Here is a 27936-nt window from a genome sequence, read left to right on the forward strand (position 1 = left end):
CAGTTAATGAGCTCAGAGTTCTACATGAACATATGCAGTTTTTGAGCAAAGTACAATGTGACCCTGCAAGTACAAATTCACCCCACAAAATATATGTGTGCACATGGATCTTTGTCTGTCTGTGTGTGTGTGTCTGTCTGGGGTGGGGGTGAAAGGCTTAACAGACAATCAATTTTTCAATGTATAATTTCAGTTACATCACACTGCAAATTTTTGCTATAAATTCTATGTTACGATCGAGCCCTCCACAATCACCTGATGAAGGAGCGTCGCTCCAAAAGCTAGTGTGCTTCCAATTAAGCCTGTTGGACTATAACCCGGTGTTGTGTGATTTTTAACTTTGTACACCCCAGTCCAACATCAGCATCTCCAAATCATGACCTTGGGTGAAGTATCAGTTTTTCAAAATAAAATCCAGGTAGCTTAATCGTAACCATGTAACCACTGATGGTTGTTGTAAAAACCCATCTGGTTTACTGATGTCCTTTAGGGAAGGAACTCTCCCATATTTACCTGGTTTGGCCGAAACGTGACTTCAGACTCTTAGTAATGTGGTTGAATCTAATGCTCTCTGGGGAATTAGGGGTGGTCAATATATGCTGTTTTAGCTACAATTCCATGAATGAATAAATTATAGATATATATGTAGCAGATCTCTGTTCCTGCTCACCCTTTGAAGTACTGCCCTTTATTTTATACCATATCTTCAAGTCCTTTCTCCCAAAAATATCACTTCACACTTGTCCACATTGAGCTTTATCTGCCACTCATCTGCCCACTCCACCAACTTGTCAATGTCTTTTGTCACTTTAGCCCACTGACCTCCTCACAGTTTTCAATGCTTCCAAGTTTTGCACCATTAGCAGACTTGGAAATTGTCCCCTGTATGCCCAAATCTGGATTATTAATATAATTCAGGAAAAGTAAGGAGCCTAAAGCCAACTCCAGAATATCGCCACTGCTGACCTTCCTTCAGCCAAACATACATCTGTTAACCATTAATCCTTGTTTGTACCCATCAGCCAATTATGTATCCATGTTGCTATCGTCTTGTTTATTCCATGAGCTGTAACTTTTATCATACGTCTGTTGTCTGCTCTGTGTCAAACGACTCTTTGCAACCCATGTGTTTTTATCGGACAGAGTCATCCATATCAATAATAGAATATTTAATCCACTTCATACTTTTTAAGATATCCAAGTATGCATTCACACATTGAAAAAGTGCATCAAAGAAACAATAAACTCATTATGATGTGGCTCAATAAATTTGACATTTTTCCTCCAGCTTTCTAACCAGACACTTTCCTTCATGTTTTATAAACAGCTCCTCTCCTGAGCTGGTCAGTTGTGGCTGTTGGAGCTCAGCCAAGTATTCACAATTAGGTCACCTGGCAACAGTATCAACATACCTGGGCTAGCATTCTGGAGACTTAAGGTGGGTCTTCTAACGAGACTGCCTTTGCTATTGTCCATCTCTGTGGCCAACTCTGCATGAGACGAGCCTGACCCTGCCTCCATGGATTGAAAATATAGTGATAAAATGGATTTAAATTCTACCTTCCCACCACCTCCTTCAAAATCTTGCCCCTTAAGTACTTCACTCCTCCTGTCATTACATTACAATGTTCCACTGCAGTCACTTTATAAATAGAAATAGTGAGTTCCAGACCAGCTGTTCCCAGTTATGATGTAAGAGACATGAAATTTATAGAAGGGACAATTATATTAAGACTAATTTACTCTCAGGATTACTTATAACTAGCAGTTGAATTTTGAAGTGTTGACTATCATGGCTAATGATTGTAAATTTTAACTCGTTCCTGTTTTCCAGATGGACTCAGTGTACAGTCTCTGAAGTATGTAATCCTTGATTGGAATTGGCGTGATCAGAAGTTTAGAAGATTAATGGATATTCCAGAGGTATTTATAATTTACTAAGCTACCCGTAAATAGGCATGATTATGTATCTGTGAATAAAATACCTGTTTTCAATAGGGTAGAAGTGACCTGTGTAAAAAGTTCAGGTTGCACCTGAATTGGAATGTGACCAATCTCGTGGTGGGCAGATTTGCTAGAGGAATTTTGGAGGCTTTAAACTAATAAGGGGAGAACGCAGAGAAATAATGAGAAAAGTCTGAGGCTGGTACAGTTTAAAAGAGGAGCGAGTCAAATAGTCAAGGGAGATAAGAGCAAGACAGAGAACGAGGTAAGATTGATCAATTAAATTGCATTTATTTCAATTTACAAGCCCTGACAGGTAAGACGATAAAACTCAAGACATGGTTGGGAACATGGGATTGGAATGTCATAGGTTTTACAAAAACGTGGCTCAGGAATGGGCAGGGCTGGCAGCTTGATGTTCCAGGGTGTAGGAAGGATAAAAATGGGGACAAGAGGGGGAGTGATGTTTACGATTGGGAATATTCCTAGGAATATGTCCAGTGAAGTTATTCCAGTGGAACTAAGAAATATGAAAAGGATGATCACCTTACTGGGATTGCACTAAAGGCCCCCCAGTAGTCAGTGGAAAATTCAGAGCAAATTTGTAAGGAGATCTCAGATATCAGTAAGAATGATAGGGTGGTAATGGTAGGGGATTTTAACTTTTCAAACACAGACTGGGACTGCCATAGTGTTAAGAGCTTGGATGGAGAGGAATTTAAGTGTATATAAGAAAATTTTCTAATCCAGTATGTGGATGTACCTACTAGAGAAGGAGCAAAACCTGACCATCTCTTGGGAGATGACGCAGGGCAAGTGACTGAAGTGTCAGTAGGAGAGCACTTTGGGACCACTGATCATATTTCTTTTAGTTTTACAGTAGTAATGGAAAAGGATAGACCTGATCTTAAAGTTAAAGTTTTAAATTGGAGTAAGGCCATTTTTTGATGGTATTAGGCAAGAATTTTCAAAAGTTGATTGGGAGAGACTTATTACAAATATTCCTTTACTTGCAAAGTGGGAGACCTTCAAAAATGAGATAGTGAGAGTCCAGAGACAATATGTTCCTGTTCGTGTGAAGGGCATGACTGGTAGGTGTGTGGAATGCTGATGACGAGAGAAACTGAGGTTGTGATCAAAAAAAAAGGAGACATGTAGTAGGTATAAACAGCTGGGATCGAGTGAATCCCTTCAGGGGTTTAAGGGCAGTAGGAGTATACTCAAGAGGGACACCAAGAGGGCAAAAAGGGGACATAAGAAAGCTTTGGCAAATAGGGTTAAGGAGAATCCAAAGGGATTCTACAATGCATTAAGGACAAAAGAGCAACCAGGATGAGAATAGGACCCTTAAAGATTAGCAAGGCAGCCTATGTATGGAACCACAGGAGTTGGGTGAAATACTAAACAAATATTTTGTGTCATTATTTACTACGGAGAAAAATAAAGAAGCTAGAGTCACATCTTGAAAAGTACCCATATTACAGAAGAGGAGTGCTGAATGTCTTAAAATACACAATGATGTATAAATGCCCAGGAGCTGATCAAGTGTATCCTAGAACTTTGACGGAAGCTAGGGAAATGATTGCTGGGCCCCTTGCTGAAATATTTGTATCATTGATAGCCGTAGATGAGGAGCTGGAAGTGCAAATGTGGTGCTATTATTTAGGAAAGGTGGTAAGAAAAAGTCTGGGAACTACAGACCGGTGAACCTGATGTCAGTAGTGAGTAAGCTGTTGGAGGGGATTCTGAGGGACAATATTTGCAAGTATTTGGAAAGGCAAGGACTAATTAGGGATACTCAACATAGCTGTGTGTGTTGGAGATCATGTCTCACTGATTTGATTGAGTTTTTTTAAAGAAGTGACAGAGGATTGATGAAGGCCGAGTGCTGGACGTTGGTTATATGGACTTCATCAAGGCATTTGACAAGGTTCTGCATGGTAGGCTGATTGTCAAGGTTAAATCACATAGAATCCAGAGGGAAGCTAGCCATTTGGATACAAAATTGGCTAAAACAGGATGGTGGTAAGAGTTGTTTTTCAGACTGGAGACCTGTTACCAGAGGTGTGCCTCAAGGATCGGTGTTGGGTCCACTGCTTTTTGTAATTTATATAAATGAGTTAGATGTGAATATAATGGGCGGTACGGTGGCACAGTGGTTAGCACTGCTGCCTCACAGCACCGGAGACCCGGGTTCAATTCCCGCCTCAGGCGACTGACTGTGTGGAGTTTGCACGTTCTCCCCGTGTCTGCGTGGGTTTCCTCCGGGTGCTCCGGTTTCCTCCCACAGTCCAAAGATGTGCAGGTTAGGTGAATTGGCCATGCTAAATTGCCTGTAGAGTTAGGTAAGGGGTAAATGTAGGGGTATGGGTGGGTTGCGCTTCGGCGGGTCGGTGTGGACTTGTTGGGCTGAAGGGCCTGTTTCTACACTGTGAGTAATCTAATCTAAAAAAAAAGAAAAGTCATTAGTAAATTTGCAGATGACATGGAAATTGGTCATATAATTGACAGTGAAGAAGGCTATCTCAGAGTACAACAGGACCTTGATTAGATGAAACAGGGAGTGGCAGATGAAGTTTAATTTAGATAAGTGTGAGGTATTGCAGTTTGGAAAGGCAAATCAGGGCAGAATCTATACACTTAATATAGAGCCCTGGGGAATGGGGTCAAGCAAAGAAACCTTGAGGTACAGGTTCAAATTCTTTAAGGTGGAATCACAAGTAGACTTTAATGGTCAGTACATTGAGTATAGGGGTTGGGGTGTCATGTTGCAACTGTACTGGACATTTGTTAGGCCACTTTTGGAATACTCCATTCAATTTTGGTCTCCCTGCTATAGGAAAGATGTTGTTAAACTTGAAAGGGTGCAGCAAATATTTACAAGGATGTTGCTGGGGTTGGAGGGTTTGAGCTATCAGGAGAAGATGAACAGGCTAGGTCTATTTTTCTTGGAGCATTGGAGGCTGAGTTGTTACTTTATAGAGGTTTATAAAATCATGAAGGGCATGGATAGGGTGAATAGATAAAGTCTTCATCCCAGGGTTGGGGAGTTCACAATTAGAGGGCATAAATTTAAGGTGAGAGAGGAATAGTTTAAAAGGGACCAAAAGGGCAATGTTTTTTACGCAGAGGATGGTGCATGTATGGAAAGAGCTGCCAGAGGAAATGGTGGAGGCTGGTACAATTACAACATTTAAAAGGCATCTGGATGGGTGTATGAATAGGACGGTTTAGAGAGATGAGCCAAAAACTCACTAATTTAGGATATCTGATCAGCATGAGTGAGCTGGACCGAAGGGTCTGTTTCTGTGCTGTACAATGCTGTGTTTCTACGTACGTTGTTTAATGGCTTTCGATAGAATTTAAGTATCATATTCAATATCACCCTGGATGGATAACAGATGAATTAGATCTCATTCGGTAATTTATTTGAAAAAATTATTCATATCATAATCATAAGTATAATTAAACATAATTCAGCATCTGGGATGATTTACTGCTGAATAAATAATTATACACCAAGCACAACAAGTTCATGATGTCCCAAATCATGATTTGTTTTATATTTGAATGTGACTGATGAATATATAGATTAGATTAGATTCCCTACAGTGTGGAAACAGGCCTTTTGGCCCAACCAGTCCACACCGACCCTCCGAAGAGTAACCCACCCCATCCCATTTCCCTCTGACAAACGCACCTAGTACTATGGACAATTTAGCATGGCCAATTCACCTGACCTGCACATCTTTGTGACTGTGGGAGGAAACCGAAGAAACCGCGCAGACACGGGGAGAATGTGCAAACTCCACACAGACAGTCACCCGAGGCTGGAATTGAACCTGGGACCCTGGTGCTGTGAGGCTGCAGTGCTAACCACAGAGCCACCATGTCGCCCTTTTTAAAGTTGAGATTTCTGCACCTTTTTTTTTAAGATTAGATTCCCTACAGTATGGAAACAGGCCCTTCGGCCCAACAAGTCCACACTGACCATCCGAAGAGCAACCCACCCAGTCCCCTGACTAATGCACCTAGTACTACGGGCAATTTGGCATGGCCATTTCACCTAACCTGCACATCTTTGGAATGTGGGAGGAAACCAGGGCAACCGGAGGAAAGCCACGCAAACTCCATACAGACAGTTGCCCAAGGTGGGAATTGAACCCAGGTCCCTGGCGCTATGAGGCAGCAGTGCTAACCACTGAGCCACCATGCCGCAAGCAACCTGACAGATCCGTTTCACCATAGAATGCAACACACATGCTCGAGACCTTTCCTCTCAAAGTCCGTTTGGAAACCACAACACTGCGATGGCCGGGAATCGAACCTAGGTCAACTGCTTGGAAGGCAGCTATGCTCACCACTACACTACCATCGCGCTGCTTTTAAACAGTTGCCCAGGGGTGGAATTGAACCTCGGTCCCTGGCACTAACCACTGAGCCACCATGGCAGATCTATGGCAAATGAAGCTAAATTGAGATGTCCAAGATTTGTTACAAGAAGAATTTTGCCTATTTTGCTAACATGCTACCAATAAATGACCAAATTAATTTTCAAGTATTTTACTGCAGATGATCTTGTAAGGGAATTTCTATAAGGTGCGGGCAACCTGATCTGCCAGACTGCCACCCAGGAGGTGAAGCTGGAAATCTCTTCCAACTTGATAAATCACAGTCCCATTCAATTGAACAGAATTGGTTACATGACAAAACACTTGACTTGGAATCCTAGACATTACCTTACCATCAGTAGGTTTGAAATGGATAGTGGTTTGTGTATGTGTGGTTATGATGGTGGGGTAGAGATACTTGTGAGGGGAGTGGGCAGCCATCTGCCTGAGAAGATTTTTTTTATGAAGCTAAAAAACAGTCATTTGTTTGCTGAGTCATAACATTGCTCGTCAACTTTCTGACACATAATAAACTGCTCAGGAGAATCTGGATTAGATTTCAAAGCCTGACATAACACTCTTAGCGATGTGCCTATTCTCCAGAGTAGGTATTATATATTTAGATTATTTAGGTCAATCATCTGTAGGCATTATAAACTATACATTCTATTCATATAGATAAAAATATATTTGTGCAATTTGAATTGCAAAATTAGACCTGACCATTGTTTCTTTTTGATACGTGAGCTCTGCACTAGACTGATCATTTTATATAAGATTAGAAATTAATACTCCATGCAATTCTGAGCTAAATCATATGCTATATCTTGTAGGTGAAACAGGAAACATTGAAGCTACTGGAAACAAGTATCATACCTGCCTGTAAAAGTGGATCTGTAAAACTGGGTCTCTTTTAAGACCAGTTATTCCATGCCAAAAATCAACCCTATTTGTTGGTTCCCTCCTTTGTGAAAGCAGACAGGATATTTTGTTATTATAAGTTGCATGCTTATTCCTGAATTTAATAAAATGCATAACATGCTTAATAGCTTTCTGATGTTATTGTCTTTCTATATTATAACAATGTATTTGTCTTTATTTGTGAGATTGTGTGAATACAACTAGTGAACCAGACTATTTTTTCAATGTTCACATCGCAAGTGAAATGCATACATGAAAACAAGTTAAATCAAAATTTACAAGATTCAAAAAGTATTTGAAAAATGCCATTTCAACTGCAATTGTCAATGTTATCCAGAACCATTTTTCTTGGCTTAACTGATGCAGCATGGTCATATGATAGTCTCCAATGAATGTTCAAAGAAGTTTGAATGTATTCAAAACTATCAAAAGTTGTCAGTGAATCCAAGGGTCAGGAGACAGGTTGTTCAGTTGTAAAAGGATCTAGAGACAGTACAAAACTATGCTGAGAAATGATACTTGGAATTCAGTGTCCACAACTGCAAAGGAATGAGACTGAAATAAAGACATTGAGATATTTGTTAGTAGTCACAATAAACCGCAGAATTACAATTTTGAAGGTATTGTTGGAGAGCTCATTGGACATCACCAATAATGAAGGCAAAAAGTAATTTAAATTGTATGTAACATGAAATACAGGCTGTGAGGTTGAGCTCAAAGGGGGAACTGATATAACCTCACCTGGAACATGTGTTTAGTTCTGGCCAGCATATTTTAGAAATGATAAAGAAAAGTAAGATTCCAAAAGTCCAGCACCTGAGCCACATCAAAATATATAAGAATCTGAGTTTACCTTTACACTAAAGAGGACACTGAAAGAGAATTATATTGAGTTATGGAAAATCTCTAGATATGTTAACCATTAAGCAACTTTACCATCATCCAAATAACCAAAAGTGAATATGAAATAAAATTCAGTAGAAGGATGCTGAATGAACAAATGTTCGACAAACTTGTTGGAATTTGTTTGGGAATATAACTTACAAAATAAGTAAGACAGAACCAATAATGTATTTGGATTTTCAGAAGGCATTTGAAAATGTCTCACACAACAAGTTAGTGAACAAATTTAAAGCATATGTAACTGGAGTAACATACCAGTGTGGATTGAGAATTGCTAAATTGACAGGAGACAGTAAGAAAACAATGATGTCTCCAAGAGAAACCATAAGAATCAGTGCATTGGGCCACAGTTGTTCACATCTAGATCGATGATTTAGATGTGGGGTCCAATTTTAATATTTCCAAGTTTGCTGATGATACAAAACTAGGTGAGAATGTAAGTGATGAGGAGAATGCAGGGAAGGTTCAAATTAAATTTAGATAGATTACGTGAGTGGGCAGGCACATGAGAGCTGGGATATTATGTGGATAAAGGTGCAAATCGACAACGCTATTAGAATATTATCAGGGTCAGGCACGTCCCCTGGTTAGGTTGAAGTTTGGCAGATGCTGCTGACAGAACAGAGGTACCAGTGAGATCTTTAATTCTCCTGTCCTGCCTTCCAGAACCAGGGTTGCCCAACAGCCTGTACATTCCAACTTAAATCCAGTTTAAAGGCATATTTATGACTGATCACTCTGGGTACAGGTGAGTTGAAACAGGCTCAAATGTTTCATTAAAATATTTTGTTATGAGTACAAAATGTGATATTTAACAAAGGCATACAATCAGATCAGTTGAACTTCAGTCTCTAGGGTTCTGAACAATTTGATGCTGTCTCTCACTCAGTCTGGTGTACCATGGTCATCTTGCTCTCTGTTGAAGTCCTTCTTTATAGTCTTTTAAGTCCAGACTTGTGTCATATTGGATGAAAGTAATTTTTAGCCCATTTGATTGGTTTACAATTATTTGATTATTCATCCATAAATAAACAACACACTTTCATTATCCACAAATGCCCCTACAAGGATATTCCTGCTCTTTGCCTTTTGCAAGACACTCACCTTTATCTGATACATCCAACTCGACTCCAACTGTGCCATTGTTCTTTCCATAGTGATTAGTTCAAAGAGAACATGTTTTAAGTATGGCTATCAATCATGCTTTGATTACTGAATTAAAACCATGTTACTATCGATTAAGGTCAAAAGGACATAATAACAGATCATCTTTTGGGGCAGTTTGTCTTTGAACCATTCAGAGGATGCCTCTATTGAGTTGTTTTCACAGTCATCCATCAACAGCAGCAGTGCCCACCTCTCCTGGTAAAGTTACTGACTGCCCCAGGTATTCTCACTGCTCCTCTATACAGTGACTCAATGGTTAGCACTGCTGCCTCACAGTCCCAGGGACCTGGGTTTGATTTCAGCCTCGGGCGACTGTCTGTGTGGAGCTTGCACATTCTCCCCGTCTCAGCGTGGGTTTCCTCCAGGTGCTTCAGTTTCCTCCCACAGTCCAAAGATGTGCAGTTTAGGTGAAATGGCCATGCTAAATTGCCCATAGTTTTCAAGGATGTAGATTAGATTAGATTCCCTACAGTATGGAAACAGGCCCTTCGGCCCAACAAGTCTCCGAAGAGTAACCCATCCAGACCCATTCCCCTAACCTATGCTTACCCCTGACTAATGTATCTAATACTATGGGCAATTGAGCATGGCCAATTCACCTGGGGCCTGGCCTGCACATCTTTGGATTGTGGGAGGAAACCAAAGCACTCAGAGGAAATCCACCCAGACATGGGGAGAATGTGCAAACTCCACACAGTCACCCGAAGCGGGAATCGAACCCGGTTCCCTGGCACTGTGAGACTTCCCTCGCGCTCTGAGGCTAGGTAGGTTATGTGTAGGTTAGGTACATTAGTCAGAGGTAAATACAGGGTAGGGGGAATGGGTCTGGGTGGATTACTCTTCGAAGGGTCAGTGTGGACTTGTTGGGCCATAGGGCCTGTTTCCACACTGTAGGGATTCTATGATTCTCTACTACATCATCCCTAACTGGATGGAGCTTCTAGAGATAGCTTTTTAATTGTAAGATTGCCAAGGCAGGCAGGCCTCAAAAACCACAGGAGTTGGGGCTTGGAAATGACCCCAGCTACTGCATTAAAAAGAAATGAGGTGGCAAGATTGTACCCATTGCTTTTGGTTGAGCCAGCATGATTTACCAAATTGCACATATTTACTTCCAGATGTTCTAATGTTCTCAACTTCACAGGTATATTTTATAACTATATCTGCAACCTTCCAACATTCTGAAGTAATATGATTTGCCATTTGGAACATGTATCCTGACAAATACGTTTTCATTAATTTCTGCAAGGGCTGGTACAATTCCCAATAGCTTTATGATCATCTGTGTTCTAAAAATGTGAAAAGGTATTGTAGAACTTATTTATTAGAAGCATCTATGCTAATTTCTCATATTACTGTGGGTAATTGCTTGGATAATCAAATTATTAAGTTATATATCACAGAATTCAAAATTGTACTGGGACAGTCACATCAGTTGCCAAGTTAGCAGGGCAGAGATAATAAATAGTCAAGAAAGATGAAGGTGGTTGGTATTAACATACTTTAGAAAGTTGGCCCTGTCTCTGTGTTCAACATCAACAAGGCCAGGATGCATATGAGGATCAAGAGGCAGCCAAGGATAGTACCTGTGGGGGAGGAAGTGCAGGGACAGGAAGCGAAGCATTTACTTGGAAATGTTATGGTTACAATGCATCAAGTAATGTGAAACCAATCAATTGCCGTGATTCTGAGTTACACAAAGAAGAGAAGAGACTAAGAAAGAAGCTGAAAATGTGTTGCTGGAAAAGCGCAGCAAGTCAGGCAGCATCCAAGGAGCAGGAGAATCAACTTTTCGGGCATGAGCCCTTCTTCAGGAATCACATTTACAGCTCTGATCTCCAGCATCTGCAGTCCTCACTTTCTCCTAGAAGACTAAGAAAGAAACCAGCCTTCCAGGTCAGTGAACAAACTTATATCCAGAACCTCAACCTGAGCTATAAATCTTTTCAAAAATCCCTAGAAGAAGAAAGACTCTGTCAAAGAATCTGAAGATGACCGGGAGAGATGCTGCATGATTATAATTATGGGTGACTTAAATTGTGACTTTGGTTCAGCTCTTTTTTGCTTTGTGAAGGGCGATAATGTTTCTGCAGAGATTCAACGGAATTGTTCAGGACAGCAGCACAGACGTAGGAGGTGTAACCACTTCAAAGACTGGAGAGGAAAGGGAGGTGTGAGAAGAAGCAGACAGCTGTTATTTTAATTTGCCTCTTTGTCATTTTAAAGCGTCATTGCCATTATCATTTAATCATCTTCTGACCTTCACCCAATGACAGGACAATTTTTCCATCTTCGCTTCTGATCCCTGGCTCTGTTAATTCCTTATAAGCTGTTTATCTGTAACATCTTTCAGTTCTGCCAAATGATAATCAAACAGAAATATTAACCCTGCCTTCCTATGTCCACAGATGCTGCCTGACCTGATCATTTATAACATTTTCAGTTCTTACATCAGATTTCTAGCATTAGCAATAGTTTGCTTTTTATTGCACCAGTGTGGGGACTCGGAAGAGGAGGACATAAAGTAAAAAGGTTTTTTATTTTGCTCGTTGTAATACAACTGGAATAACATTACTACTAAAGCAATTCTCCAAGGTCTAATTTTCTAAGATGTTCTCTTTATTGCATGCATTTAAGCAGTATATAATATTAATGACTTTTTTTCATGAAAATGGCCCAATTACCAATTTGTTTATCACAAGGTACAAGTGTGCAAATGACGTCTTACCAAATTGAGGTTCTGGGAATTAATTGTAATTGGCAGCACTCAAAAAACAGGCATATATTTGCTGATAATTGCCATTGACAAAGAAACAAATGATGGTTTCTCTATTAGAACATAGAACGTTACAGCGCAGTACAGGCCCTTTAGCCCTCAATGTTGCGCCAACCTGTGAAGCCGATCTGAAGCCCATCTATCCTACGCCATTTCATTGTCATCCATATGTTTTTCCAATGACCATTTAAATTCCCTTGAAGTTGGTGATTCTACTACTGTTGCAGCCGGTGCATTCCACACTGCTACTACTACTGAGTAAAGACTCTACCTCTGACATATGTCCTATGTCTATCACCCCTCAACTTAAAGATATGTCCCCTCGTGCTAGCCTCATCTGAGGAAAGAGGGTCTCATTTCACCCTATCTAAACCTCTGATTATCTTTTATGTCTCAATTAAATCACCTCTCAACCTCCTTCTCTCTAACTAAAAGAGCCTCAAGTCCCTCAGCCTTTCTTCATAAGACCATCCCTCCATACTAGGCAACATCCTACTAAATCTCCTCTGAACCCTTTCCAAAGCTTCCACATCCTTCCTATGATACGGTGACCAGAACTGTACGCAATGCTCTAAGTGTAGCCGCACCAGAGTTTTGTACAACTGTAGCATGACCTCGTGGCTCCGAAACTCAATCCTTCTATCAATAAAAGCTAACACACCATATGCCTTCCTAACAACCCTATCAACCTGGGTGGCAATTTTCAGGGATCTATGTACACAGACACCAAGATCTCTCTGTTCCTCTACACTATGAAGAATCTTACAATTAGCCCAGTATTCTTTATTGCTGTTGGTCCTTCCAAAGTGAATCACCTCACATGTTTCCACATGAAACTCCATTTGCCACTTCTCAGCCCAACTCTGCAGCTTATCAATGTCCCTATTTAACCTGAAACATCCTTCAGAATTAATTTTCAATTCTGTCAGCTACTAACAAGTGGTGTGTGAGTTTGGTAGAGAGGATCCATATCTAACTTTTAAGCAGAAGTAAATATTTTATATGAGAACATTTTACATTGAACTGATAAATTGATATCTGTGTTAATTGAGTTATGTATTGTTTATTGATTGTTCTGTGAGAGCTTCAGTGGTCTGTGAGAAGACTTTGAAATCGCATCCAAATGTTGTCCTTGTATCATTAAATTCAAACTGCATGGAAAATTGTAGGTATATGCTGCAAAACTATTAACTTATTACTTTTTTTCAAATTAACTCTGTCTGCCCCTGTTTATAATCTGGAGGGACTAGCAACATCTGTGGAGAGAAAAACAGAGTTAATGTTTTAAGGCCGATAAGACTTTTTGAGAACTGAAGGGAACTAAAGGTAGGGCTTTCCTGCAGTTGACAGAGGGGGAGGAGGAGGGGGAGAAGGAGTAAGTGGAATAAATGGTGAAGGTGTCCAGAGCAAAAGACAGAGGTAATACAGATGACAGTAAAGGAGAGATTGAGATGTAAAAGAGATGTAAATGATGGGTGTGGATATGACTCCAGTCTGTTGGAAGTATAAGTAACAAGTCATGGCTGGGGGTTTATAATCAACTTTGGAGAACAGAGATTATGTTCTGAAGTTGTTGAACTCAGTGTTGAGTCTCAAAAGCGGCAAGATCCCTTCACGGTGCTCCAGTGACAAGAGACCCAATTTGATGGGGTCTCAGAAGATCATGGATTGAAGGAGATTACAGAGATAAGAAGAGGAAAGGTAATGGCAGGATTTGAACATGTGGCCAGGATTTTATGACCTCAGATCAGTTAGACCACAACACACTAAAATATAGCATGATGAGACTGAGCTGCAATGCAATGTCCTCACGCCCACCTCAAATACCATGCACGGCAAGCAGGCATGTAAATCACATGGTTGCCCTCCAGTTTTTTTATCATCAATTTATACCCATTAGGGATGGAACCTAAATATCAGCATTACTCCCAGATACCATGAAAGAAAGAATAATGAAAAAACAAGCTGTTGGGCTTGTTAAAAAGATCCATCATATAGACTTTTTTTGATAGTGCACTTAATGAGGCATTGGAAAAGATCGGGCTGCCTTTAAATTGTACCCATGACTGACTCCCTGTCTGCCTTCTACCCTTTTAGCTACATGATGTCCAACCTAAACTTGTGATTAATTGGCCACCTTCCAACTTGTTATGATAAGCTGAGAAGAAGCAGGAGCAAGCCGATCACTTATTTCATTCACTAGTGGTGCGTAGACATTGCTGGCTGGCCAGTATTTATTGCCCAGGGGAGCATTAAGAGTGAATCACATTGATGTGGGTCTGGAGTCACTTATAGTCCAGGCCAGGTAAAGATGGTAATTTCCTTCCCTAAAGGGCCTTATGTTTTTTCAACAATCTACAACAGATTTGTGGTCAATCTTAATTCTATCTGCTATGATAGGATTCGAACCCAGTCCCCAGAGTATTGGTTGGGTCTCTGGATTACTAGTCCAGTGACAATACCATAAGGCCATCAGCTCCCCATTGCTTTTTATTCTGCCTTCCTCATTTAAGGAAAACATAAAGATCCAGCCCATGGATGAAAATGTTCAAATTGAGCTGTTTGTAGAGTAATGTTAACTATATTATAAGAATAGCGACTGAGCATGGTACTGTTTGTAAAGAGTTATTTCAAAGTGATATGAGATCACTTGGAACTGAAACCTGAATCTGTTTTGTTCCTGACGATGTCCTCCTTTATCATCCCTTGCACATAGTGATATTTAATAAATCCTGTTCAGGTACATTTACAAAAGGTAGATCTGAACTAACTACAGTGTGAGGCAGCTACAAGGAAGCAAACTTTTAAGGAGAAAGTGAGGACTGCAGATGCTGGAGATCAGAGCTGAAAATGTGTTGCTGGAAAAGCGCAGCAGGTCAGACAGCATCCAAGGAACAGGAGAATCGAAGTTTCGGGCATAAGCCTGAAGAAGGGCTTATGCCTGAAACGTCGATTCTCCTGTTCCTTGGATGCTGCCTGACCTGCTGCGCTTTTCCAGCAACACATTTTCAGCAAAATGTTAAGCTCAAGCTTACAGAGGTTGGAAAATGAGAGGCCAGGAAGGAGACTTTGGGAATTAATAATCTGGAATAGCTAACAATCTGCATCAGAGGTTAGGCAGCAGATGGGTTGAGAAACGGAAATGGTTGATATCACAGGCAAAAGAGTAAACGTAAAGCTCCTGTCAATATATGCCGGCACAGAGTCTTCCAAAGTTTCATCTTAAATGAAGTACCAATGCTCAGTGCAGTCTGAGGAGCCCACCTCCAATGTATTAGTGAATCTTTGGCTAGAATATCAACCAAATTTGCATATCGTGATGACAAGAAAAGGTATCACCCCACCCCTTGGCGATGTATCCCAGCAGCCTCAGAATATGAGACTAGCAGTTTTGCCCATTCCCTTTTATCAATGGATACTGGAGTTTCCCTTGTCATATCACATTGGGCTAGCACACTGGAAATCAAGAAAAATACTCAAAGTTCCCCAATTAACCTGTCTTTTAGATCCAGGTTGACAGAAAGCATGGATCAAATTTCTGTACTTAACAAGTATTACAAAGTCTATTCTAGCTACAGATAAACAATTATGAGCTCCACCAGTTAAAACTGTAACCCCCTTATAAAATGTCTCCTAAGTACACATACAGACTGATGCAGACAAGCACAGACAGACACAAAAAAAAGTGTTATGGGTGTGGAGAAAGACTGGGATAGCAGTTTAGTGGTCTCAGAACTGATCATTGACTTTACAGAGAAAGGAGGACATGCCCCTATCTATATCAACAGAACTGAAGTGGAACAGGTCGAGAGCATCATGTTCCTAGGAGTAATGATAACCACCAGTCTCTCCTGGACCTCCCACGTGGATGTGACAATTAAGAAAGCACAACAATGCCTCTTCTTCCTCAGGCAGCTTAGGACATTGCATATGGACCCTCACCAACTTTTGCAGATTAGATTAGATTCCCTGCAGTGTGGAAACAGGCCCTTCGGCCCAACCAGTCCACACCGACCCTCCGAAGAGTAACCCACCGAGACCCATTTCCCTCTGAGTAATGCGCCTAACACTATGGGCAATTTAGCATGGCCAACTCACCTGATCTGCACATCTTTGTATTGTGGGAGGAAACCGGAGCACCAGGAGGAAACCCACACAGACACAGGGAGAATATGCAAACTCCACACAGACAGTCGCCCAAGGCTGGAATCAAACCTGGGATCCTGGTGCAGTGAGGCAGCAGTGCTAACCACTGAGCCATTGTTCCACCCCATAGAGAGCATTCTATCTGTGTTAAACTATCTTGGTACAACAACTGCTCTACCCAGGTCTGTAAGAAACTACAGAAGGTTGTGTGCGCAGCTCAGATGATCACGGAAGCCAACCTCCCATCTATGGACTCCATTTACACTTCTCCTTGCCAAAGAAAGGCTGCCAACATCAAGAAAAACCCCTCCCAATCCCATAATACCCTCTTCCAACCCCTTATTGTCAGGCAGAAGACACAAAAACTTGAACACTTAGCAACAGGTTCAAGAACAGCTTGTTCCCTGCTGTTACTCGACTGCTAAATGGACCTCTAATTTCAAATGTAATGTTGATCTTGCTTTATGCACCTCCTGTGCAGTCATAACCTTATATGCCTTGCTCTGTCTAAGCATACTATGATCTGTATGCACTTGTTTGCTTTCATCTGCCTGTACTGTTCACAACATAATTAGGCACATGTGACAATAATAAATCAAATCAAATCAAATCCTGGCCATAGTGTTCACCAAGCTGATCATTTTGGCTTGGTAAGTTCTTGGTAATCTTCAATCTTCCTTTTCCAGGTACTTTGGTTTGCTTATAGCAAGCTCACAGCAACTTGTTTTACAATTAAATTTTCTTGGACATATTAATTAAAAGCCACAGTTTACAGCACCTGCTGAGGAAAATAAACTGGTTTTCTTTTTGCTTAAGGATTTTTTGTTTACTGAGGAGAAAAACAGCACCTTCCTTTCTGGAGGTCTGATGGCTTCTCTCTAAACATTCACAACTATGAGCTGCTGAGCAACCTGGGAGCCAATCACATAGTTGTTGGCAAGCAGAAGACCTTTGTCGTCAACAGCTGGTCACCATTCCACAGGCCAATCAGCTACTTGTTCCCGGCTAAATCTCATTCCTTACCACCTTTGCATTCCCTTTAACCCCCATCATCACCTCCACTGGTTCCAGCTTCTGAACAATTAAGTCATCTCCTTTGAACAAACAGACTACTGTATAGACAGCCCTTACAATGACTGTCAGTCACTTGCTTTTCAGAAGTGCAGCAATCATTTTCACAACCTTTGGTCTTTAAAACAGCTCTTTTTCCATTTCAGTCTGCAATATAAAAAGAAGTAAAATAAAAAGAAGAGAGGTTACACTCTGCTCTAACCCCAAGTAACTTGTGTTAATTAATTTCTCCCTTCTTTTTCTCTCTTTGTTGACCTTTGCCTTTCCTCTAATGTCATGGGCTGTAATTGACATCTTTCTACATAAGGAATCACTGGCAACTACTCACTGGTATGAGGCATTAATACTTGTTAAATGCCTGTGACAAATGACCTTGCTGCCTATACCCCTCTTTTCTAAATTAACTTAACATCAAATCTCGATCAGATATTATCCTACACAGGATAATTTCGTGGATAAAAATAACCTCCCAGAAAACAAAGGAATTTTCTGCAAGTACCAAAAGCTCAAAGTGCAGCTGTCAAAGGTGGAGGCATTACTCATTAACATTGCTGATAAAGTATGGTGTGAAGTTCAGGCTTGTGAATCTTGCTGACATCTTTTTGGCTTCAATTTAAAAATTGTCAATAGGACACAAATATTGGATTGTTTAACTGGCCCAGTTTCAGCGATTTAAGTCCCCTTGAGCCAAACTCGTCATCAACTTAGAGCTGAAGTCACGCAGTCTTTTTAATCATCTCACCTCATGTCAGTCAATTAATCAACAAATGAAGCACTGTGATACTTGCACAAGTAATCACTGTTCATGCAAAATGCTGCATTGAACATATGTAAGACACTGGGCAATATACTTTTAACATTTATATTTAAGTTGTATTTAGTTCCAAACGAAGCTTAGATTCAGTTTCAGAGTACATCAAATTGACAAATGCCAAAGCCAACCTAGACATGAAGCCAGAAATACTAATCCCTTCATGCCCAAACAGGAAATATTTTGTTTCTATGCAGATCCAAAGTAAATTATATTTAATTTTGAAATTAGAGCAGATACCTCATTGACTTATTATAATGGTAGTAAGATATCCAGTTTTGTCTGGACAATATACCCAGGAACACACACATCCTATGGACAAATGAGAAGGCAGTCCAGGTTTTAGCAATTAACTGATGAATCCTCACCACAGCTCATCACGTGGCACAAGTTGGACTCTTGGTCACTACAAGTTAGATTTGCAAAGACCATTCTCTTATCAGGTTGGCATCTACCAGGTCCATTGTGGTGGAGGAACAACTCATGGCAGTCTAACACGAAAAGGCTCTTGTCTTAAACAAGATTTAATTTATTGCATCCGTAAGGTACACGTCACATTGATATGGCAGGTGTTGTTACTAATAATGTGAGGGAGACCTAGATCTTCTTTCAGATTCAGAGCTGTTCTCACCCAATTCCTTACGGCATCATTATATTTGAATCTTCAGCATTAACTCTTTAAGAACAAAATACTTTACATAGCCTTAGTCAGTTTGGTCATTATCTGGTACTGGGTTGTTTCACACCTGGTATTTTGTCCCTTAGTCTACTTACCTTGATAAAACACGAGCAGTCCTGTGTACCTTATGTTCCTTGTATTAGGAATCCTTGATAAAAATGGGAACACAAAAATCATATTTGTTTTAATATTTTTCTCACCCCATCACCACCATTATCTCTCCAACAGTATGGGGTACCTAAGTGCGATGAAGTCACCTGATATGCTGTGGCCTGCCCAGCTTTGCTAGCCTTTAGCATTTAGTGTCTGAGCTGTCATCCCATTTTATGTGTAGTTATTGTACAAATGATTCCAATGGAAACTTATTCAAACTTCAAATTTTGTTTTGTATGTATCAAAATTTGTTCTAATTAATTGAAAAGACTAAATCGATAATTGTCAGCACTAGACCTAAATTTTCTACCCACTCCAGGTTGAATCAGACTTATAAAGTTGGCATTCAATTGACCTGTATTTACAAATCTTCCTTACAAAATTTTCACCCAGTTCATTCTCCCTTATTTGGCCCTACCACAACCCATGTTCCACTGAAACCACTATTCGGAGTATTGTCATTCCATATTTGACCAGTACCTTGCTCTTCTTACTGGCCTGTAAATTTTGACTGAACGAAAACGCTTCTTGTGTTTATATCCCCCTCTTTCTCTAATCTTTTTCACACCCTCGCTCCAAAATGATTTGTCTGTTGTTCCAGCTCTGGTCTTAAGCATTTCCCATCTTTGATAGCCTGGTCTTCAGCTATAAAGATTCTATGATCTGGCATTTCATCTCAAAACGACTCTGTCACCTCCCCTCCTTTTCCTCTTCAAGGGCTGCCCTGAAAGTCCCTTTGAGCATTCCTTTCTAATCCTCAAGTTTGCATGTGTATAGGCTGCATAACCATTATCACTATTGTCAAAAAGTGTATTTTAAAAATGCTGAATTACATCAATAGCAAAGATATTAGTAACGATCTCTTCCTTGGGATTCTTAATCTACGTTCAAGATAACCTTTCAAACAAAAGTTATTGTTGTCCTATTTAGAGCATTGTGTTGCTGTATAGATTATAGACCCTGTATTTGAACAACAAATTTCCTCTGTCCAAACTTTGCCTAGGGAAGCAGTTTTTGGTGGATCCACAAGGCTTGCAAATTTATGACACCAGGAGCTGAAATCAGAACAACATACTCTCGTTATACTCTCGTCAGAGATTGTCACAGATCCACGGGAGCTTGATTCTCAAATGTATAACAACTTCCCAAGTAATTAGAAGAATATTTAAAAAGGGCTTTATGCATAATTATATCAGGTATTTCACTGTGAGGAGGATGAGACATTCCTAATTAAGACCTTACCTTGTCTTCTGAGGAAGTAATGCTAACTAAGTTTACTGCAGAGTTTCTGGTACAAGAACCAGGTAAACTAAAGTTGAGGTGATCCACAGAATGGAGAAAATTCAAACAACTGAAGAGAGGAAGATAGTTGTCCACATGAGCTGACATCAAATATTGCTGAGGGTTGGCAACAGCTTATTGTTGATTCATTTGTACCATTGTCAAGCATAAATTCATTACATAATTTTTTTGTCTCTTAATATGCATCTAAATTGTGTCTAAAATTACTTCACTGTCATTTTGATGTTTACATTAATTTTATTGTGATTTACTGCTCAATTTACAATCATCGTTACTAATATCTTTGCTATTCATGTAATTCAGCATTTTAAAAATACACTTTTTGACAATAGTGATAATGGTTATGCAACCTATACACATGCAAACTTGAGGATTAGAAAATAAATAATCGAAAAACATAACATCTGCTAATTAATATTCCTCATCTTTGTCAAGTACCTTACCTCACTTTTGTTTTCACATTGGGAGGATGTTTTCATTTGTTTTATGTTAAACAACCTCTAACAGAATGCATGAACTTCAAGAATGATCCACATTTATTAGGAAGAGTTCAAAATCTGAATATTGGTATCTTGACTGAAAATTAATTTCTCAAAATTGCTTCTGGACAGCAATTTGACTGATTTTGTAACAATTTCAAAGATTTTGCTCTGAGACACTTTGAGAAGCAAAATAACATATTTTAGAATTATGTTAATAATTGGCCATGTAAAGCTTGGATGATTGATTAGATTCCCAACAGTGTGGAAACAGGCCCTTCAGCCCAACCTGACCCATTTCCCTCTGACTATTGCACCTAACACTGTGGGCAATTCACCTGACCTGCACATCTTTGGACTATAGAAGGAAACCCACGCACACACAAGGAGAACGTGCAAACTCCACACAGACAGTCACCCAAGGCTGGAATTGAACCTGGGATCCTGGTGCTGTGGGGCAGCAGTGCTAACAACTGAGCCACCATGCTACCCTATGATGATGCATTCAAATGTGTTTGGCTGCAGTGGTCCATTGTATGCCTGTTTATGAGAGACTACCGAAGTTGGTGACTAAACAGAGGATGAGCATGATGGAAGACTCTAACTATCCATATTCCTTCATTCCTGCCATTAGCTCCCAAAGCTCAGGACCCTCAAAGCTCCCGCTTGTCAATGGCAACGGTTCAGATGATTCCTTTCCACCTGCATTTGTTTCAAATGTGGCTTGTGTATTGTGCAATCTTCTTGAATAGAGGCACATATTGATAAGAAAATGTACAGTTAAATACCTGTGTCTAAACACAATGCCTTTATAATTTTTCTGTATTTTACATTGTGAATTGAAATAGGAAAATAACTGTTTAAATTCAATTGTTGGAGAATTATTTCTTGATTTTTAAAGCAAGTAACTGGGCATCTTTGTAAGCATTGTTTACACAGCTGCTTGCAGTGGTTGAAGTGTAGTTTGCAGGTGAGCTGGAACGGATGGGTGTGTATAAATGGATATTTACCTGGCAAAATGAAGCTTATTGGTCTGTATACTAATTACCAGTTAATAATAATAGAGTTTCTGCCTGCTAACAAACATGATGGTAATTGAACAGCTTAGGGCGGTGAACAACTGAGAAGCCTGTAGATTTCCCCCAGCTCAGATGTGATCTGTTTACAGTAAAAGCTACATTAAGATGGAGAAATCAGTTTATTTTTCCTAAAGAAATAGTAATTCTTGTTCAATACAGAAACCTGGTCTATCAAGCTGCATCTAAAATAAGGTAAATTGGGGAATTTTGCATACTTCTATCAAATCTTTAACTTTTATGATGATTCCAGGAATCGTGGAGCTTGCTTTCCAGTGTGGTACCCCAGTGACGTGTGACTCCCAGTCTGGCAGTGCCTCAATAAACCTTGAATAACCAGCTTCCAACAACAGGCATCTCTGTAATACATTTTATATTAAAACAAAATCCAAAGACAATTCACACACACTTTTCTAAGAACCAATCAAGCAGATAATGTGAAGAAGATATCAAAAGTAGAGTCAACAAGATCGATTTTAGAAAGGATATTAAAGGATGGGAGGAAGTGCATTGGTGGAGAAATTTATGACTATTTTAAAACTATTAGAAATTTGATTACTTTTGATCTTTAATTGATATACTCCCAGGAATATCCTCCTGAAGTATTGCCATAATGTTATCCTTAACAAAAATGCCACTCCCCCTTCTCTCTCTTGCCCCCTTTTCTATCCTTCTTTGACGTTCTGTATCCTGGGACATTAAGCTGCCAGTTAAAGAACATAATGCATTATCAGCTATCCATAAAATTCATTTAAATGCATTGGCTTTGTATTAGCATCAGCCCACTGTCCTACATGTATATGCAGTACCCAAAACAAGTAGCCTCAGTACCTCAACACCAAGACTGCTATTGAGTAATACTACCACATATACTGCATAACTAAAGAGATTTTTGTAATGATAAGTTACTGGCTGCATTGCAGGGCAATTAATCTGCATTCACTCATGACTATATGATGTATGTTTAATGAAATCTGTGACAAGAAAATGGGTTACACTAAATGATTAATTAAAATAAACAAATTGTATGAAAATTGTTGCTAAACTATTCTTCAGGCTTTCCTTTAAGCAACCAATGAAGAAATGCTTTCTGAAAAGTGATCTGAAAATGACAAGAAACCAGATTTACAGTAATTACAAGTTTGGCCTAATTATTGCAGTTCTGTCAACAGTTTATGCTGATTAAATAGAAATGTACATCTAATTCTTAGTAACCTAATCATATTGCCTCAGGAATATGTTGTTAAATTCAGTAACACAGATGATGAAATGTGTCTCTATCTTGTATTGTCTTATCATTTATGTATATTGCACATATCTCTTGCAAAGTAGACTTTCTTTTTGGATAATCTTTTATTGAAGAGTTGTCCTCTGGATCCCAGAGCCGTGACATTTCATTCAACCAGAAACAGCCGTGCTGCCCTGAAACTGCTCATAGAGGTTTGCAGCAAATGTGTTCTCCTGTCAGAACTGATTATAGCATATTTTGTTCCTGGCACAAATATCACTGAATTATTAGGGTATTTTAATTCCAGTTCATAAGAACGAACCATCGCTTTTGTCACCAGTCTCTTGGATGTCAATGTGCCAAATAGTCAAGCCCACCTTTAAACCTTGATTGCAATCCAATTCTGAGACCCAGTGCTCTCCATTAGAATCAGATGCTAACCAAAGACCGAACTCCTTGAATAGTAGCCAAGTAAAACCCCAATAATATGGTTATCCCTGTATTGCAGGCGTTTTGGAAGATTCTCTGCATTTGTTTACATTAAGACTCCTAGTGCAAATAAGGGAGAAAGATTTCTTCTGTGGTGTTTCAAAATAAGTTGTAAATATATCCCTTATACTAGTGACTATGAATTTGCTATAAATAACTCCCAGAAAAAATTGTTCTTCTCGACATTCACTCACGAGTGGTTGTGCTCCTTAAAAGTAAGTACAAAACATAATTACAAATTTTCAATATGGTCTAACAAAATTAATTTCTCCTAAATACAGTCATTTATCTTTTCACTTTTTCCCCTTTCTCAGTATTTCTCACTAGAGGTGACAGTCAAGCTGCTCTCAAGCCTCTGGCAGATGATACTTAAATAAGTGTACTACTGACAATCATTGTAAAATGCATAACGGCATCTTCTTGTGGAACCTACTCACTACTTTAATTCTTTCCAAATTCTTTCCTGGGAAGAATCTGATTTCTGTTCTAACAGCTATACCTGACTAGCTCCTATGGCTGTATTTGAAAATTTTAAGATAATTGAATGACCAGTTGATTGAAATTAGTCCTTGGATAACATCAGCATTCATCACTTGATCTGCTGACACTGTTTGTACCCAACAGACAGTTCACCCAATTGAAGAGAATATTTCACTGTGAGATGAGTGATTTTGCTTAATTTCAACTATCGGGAACTGAGAATCTTCGTTCTTTTGGATGTAGGTTTGCTCACTGAGCTGGAAGGTTCATTTCCAGATGTTTCGTCACCCTACTAGGTAACATCTTCAATCAGCCTCAGGCAAAGCACTGTTGATAATTCCTGCTTTCTATTTATATGTTTAGGTTTCTTTGGGTTGGTGATGACATCACCACAGGAAATGACATCACCAACCCAAAGAAACCTAAACATATAAATAGAAAGCAGGAATTATCAGCAGTGCTTCGCCTGAGGCCAATTGAAGATGTTACCTAGTAGGGTGACGAAACACCTGGAAATGAACCTTCTACCTCAGCGAGCAAACCTACATCCAAAACCTCAACCTGAGCTACAAATCTTTTCAAAACTCGCTAATCTTCGTTCTTCCTATTGGATTGTGCTCTCAACTTTATTTGTTCTTCTGGGATGAGTTTCATTGCATCATACAGCCTCAACTTTACTTTGAGGCTTATTTTGTGTTACTGTCTTGAGCCACTTTACATAGATCTGTGAAGCTTATCATGTTGCACAAGGCACCAGTTCTATCTGACACTTCACATTCACTTGACACTCTCCTTCTACAGTCATCCTACTTACAGTCACAAATAAGTTATCAGCTTTAGACCTGATGATGCCAACCTATAGTATGATGTACAGTGATTTGTCAATATTTGTGTTTGATATTTCTTCAGCAGCTATCTTTATAGGCTTGCTTTGTTTCTTTCTAGTTAATCACTTGTGCAGTGATTTGGCTTTCTGCATTTAGAGCACTGCTTTCCCCACAGTAGTCACGTTTTTTATTGTGTGTGTAATGCCTGATGCAATATTTACATTCTACCCTCTTTCTCTGATCTTTCTGCTGGTTCTTTTCCACTCTGTTACACTTGAACAGCCTGGAATGTCTCTGAGCATAATGCAAAGCCTCTTCTGCTTTCCCATTAATATTCTGTAGCTGATGATGGACAGTCACAAAATGTGTGCACGTGTTGCTAGCTTTCTTCAGTTTCCCGTCTCTAATCAGACATAGTCTTGCAAAAGGATCACATAGTCTAAGACAATCATATCTTTAATGAGATCATCTTATAGTTGTTTAACTCACAAGATTAAGTTAGATGTGTCAATGCCATCATATTATGATAAGTAATCTCTCTATCCCCCTGAGCTTTGCTGTTGAACACATATCATTCATAAGTGTTATTAATATGTGGTTCAAAGAATGTCTCCAAACTCTTCAAAATGTCACTCATCTGGTTTCTCGACTCTTCAATGCGATCTTCAATGTGTCATACACTTTGTAGCAATCTTTCTTCAAGAAATAACATTTATCATCATTATTTGCTCGATCACTTTATTTATACCTATAACTATTTAATACTTTTATTCCCATGAGACTGAAATATAATGAATTATGTCTCATATCTCCTATCCTTTCCACAGAAGCAGAGAATGAAAATGTCAGAGCAGTTCTGAAACCCTAGCACTTCAAAGTTCCAAACAATATTTTTAATTCTTTCCAGTTTTATTTTGAAGTAGCTAGTTCTATTGCAGCTGTGAAAAATTTGCTCAATGTTAGCTTCACCCTCTTTGATGTAATATGCTTTAATGGTTACTACTACTAAAGTGAAAGTAGTGATGGAAGTCACATGACTATGGTAAGCCAGCCAAAAACACTGTGTTCAACTGTCTTTCTACAAACATAAGTCAATGTTTTGCCACTTGGCTTACCAGCAATGGCCATCAAGTAAATCTCTGAAAGTAGAAAAAGGGAATTCAGTCAGAATTCATATAGAAGCAAGGGAGCACACGTTTTTATCCTGGTTCCACAGGGATAAAGCCTTTTAAAAAGCCTATAAACTTTGTAAAAATGCATTTGGGCTGCTGAGCAGGATAGCTCCAGCGCTACTTTCAGGAAAGTACCAAATTGATCATAAGACTTCATCAAGAACAGAGAGGCAAAGTCAAGATATAAGAGAGAGGACACAGGTCTCTGAACACATAATCTACCCCATCCTTAAAGCGCTGCTTGCCCTGCAGAGACTGTACATTGGAGTTATAACTCATCTCTTTCAAAATTCACTCACGAGATGTGGGCATTAATGGCTGGGCAGGCATTTATTGCACCATGATCTGAGTGGCTTGCTTGGCTATTTCAGAGGGCAATTGGTTCATCCACATTGCTGTGAGTCTGGGATTGTACGTAGGCCAGAACGGGTAAGGATGGTAAACTTCCTTCAAATGCATGAGTGAACCAGATGGCTCTGTAACATAATTGGTATATAATCACCATTAGGCCAGATTTTTATTTAATGCTAATTTCACGATCTGGCGTGGATAGACTTGAACCCATGCCCCCACAAAGTAGCCTGGGGTTCTGGATTACTACCCCAGCGACATCACCACTATACCACTGCCTCCTCATTGGAGAATCTCTTGAAGTTGCATAATGAAAACAGTCAGGAATAGATGCCCAACTTTTTCTGTCAGACCAATCTGGGTGTAAAGTTTAGCAGAGGAAGTAATTAAAGAAAACTCAATACTGCCACAAAACCCAAGAAATTGAAACAATTCACAAAGTGGAAGCATGCTCTTAATCTCCTTATAACCTTGGCAGCAACCACATCTCTCTATGGCACTGCTGAGGTTGCAAAGTTGTCAGTCCTCTGATTAGACTGGCAGCATGCAGAGCTAACCAGCCAACTTTAATTAGCCATTGCTGGGAAGACTGCCACTGGGAGTCCCACTGGCCAAGAATCTGCATATGGTGCTGACATTTTGACGTAGCCCATTCTGAAAAAATCCTCTCCAATAACTTTAATTGTAAAGTGTTCACACTTGCAGCCTATACTTCTCATTTGATTGTCTCAAAGCTACTTTCTGCCATCACGATTTCCTCCAGCTAAAGGCAATGGATGATGCATACTTGCATGAGTATAGGAGTGGACAGGGGATGTTGATTTGACCCTTGAGTTTTGTGGCAGTATTATTTTTCCTTTAATGGCTTTCCTGGCTAACCTTTGGTCCCAGGATGGCCTAATGGAGAAAGGTTTGATAGTACTTTGTGACTGCTATCATTGCGCTGCTTCGGTTTTATTTGAACAATTTTAAAATCAGATTTTCCCCTTCTTGAGGTGAGATACATCAAAGTGAGTTTATCTGGCAATAGCTTTACTTTTATTATCAGCGCAAATTTTTTTTGCACGCATATTTTGTTGGCTAATTGCAACTATTTGGTCCACATCATTTCTTTCATTTTAAGAATAAGCGTGCAATGGAAGCCAGAACATATATAGGCTTTGATTATTTTTGAATTTTTATTGCTAAATTATGGAATATAAGAACAGAAGTAGGCCATTCAGCCCCTCAAGCATGTTCCACCATGCAGTGAGATTATGGCTTATCTGTGGCCTAGCTCCATATACCTGCCTTTGGCCTTTATCTTTTAGTACCTCTGCTTAACAAAACAAAATCTATCTCAGATTTAAAATTAACAACTGATCCAGCACCAACTGCAATTTGTGGAAGAGAGTTCCAAACATCTACTGTACTTTGTGCACAGAAGTTCTTCCTAACATCTTTCCTGAATGGTCTGGCCTTAACTCTTGAAGATTTGAATCCTTAACTTGAAGACTTTGATCATATTACACTTAACTTTCAAAGTTCTAGAGAAAACAGGTCTAATTTATATAATCTCTCCTCATAGTTT

The 27936-nt window shown here is 39.5% G+C and overlaps 1 protein-coding gene and 1 non-coding gene across 12 annotated transcripts in view; one reads left to right on the forward strand and one right to left on the reverse strand.

Annotated features, from left to right (window-relative positions):
• Positions 1 to 7386, forward strand: part of cmss1 (cms1 ribosomal small subunit homolog) — a 397195-nt gene extending 389809 nt beyond the window's left edge. For all 11 annotated transcript variants that reach the window (XM_087992620.1, XM_087992624.1, XM_087992623.1 and 8 more), the window contains 2 exons: positions 1835 to 1923; positions 7169 to 7386. In XM_087992620.1, coding sequence (XP_087848746.1) covers positions 1835 to 1923; positions 7169 to 7252 — 173 coding nt within the window. In that variant the 3' untranslated portion in view covers positions 7253 to 7386. The remainder of the gene's footprint in view (positions 1 to 1834; positions 1924 to 7168) is intronic.
• On the reverse strand, positions 6251 to 6322 carry trnag-ucc (transfer RNA glycine (anticodon UCC)). Its single transcript has one exon. It is a non-coding gene; the product is annotated as a tRNA-Gly (tRNA).
• Positions 7387 to 27936: the final 20550 nt, after the last annotated feature.

The sequence above is a fragment of the Chiloscyllium plagiosum genome, unplaced genomic scaffold (assembly GCF_037043375.1).
Source record: "Chiloscyllium plagiosum isolate Xiang-an unplaced genomic scaffold, Cpla_swu_hap1 HiC_scaffold_12, whole genome shotgun sequence".
Lineage (NCBI taxonomy): Eukaryota > Metazoa > Chordata > Chondrichthyes > Orectolobiformes > Hemiscylliidae > Chiloscyllium > Chiloscyllium plagiosum.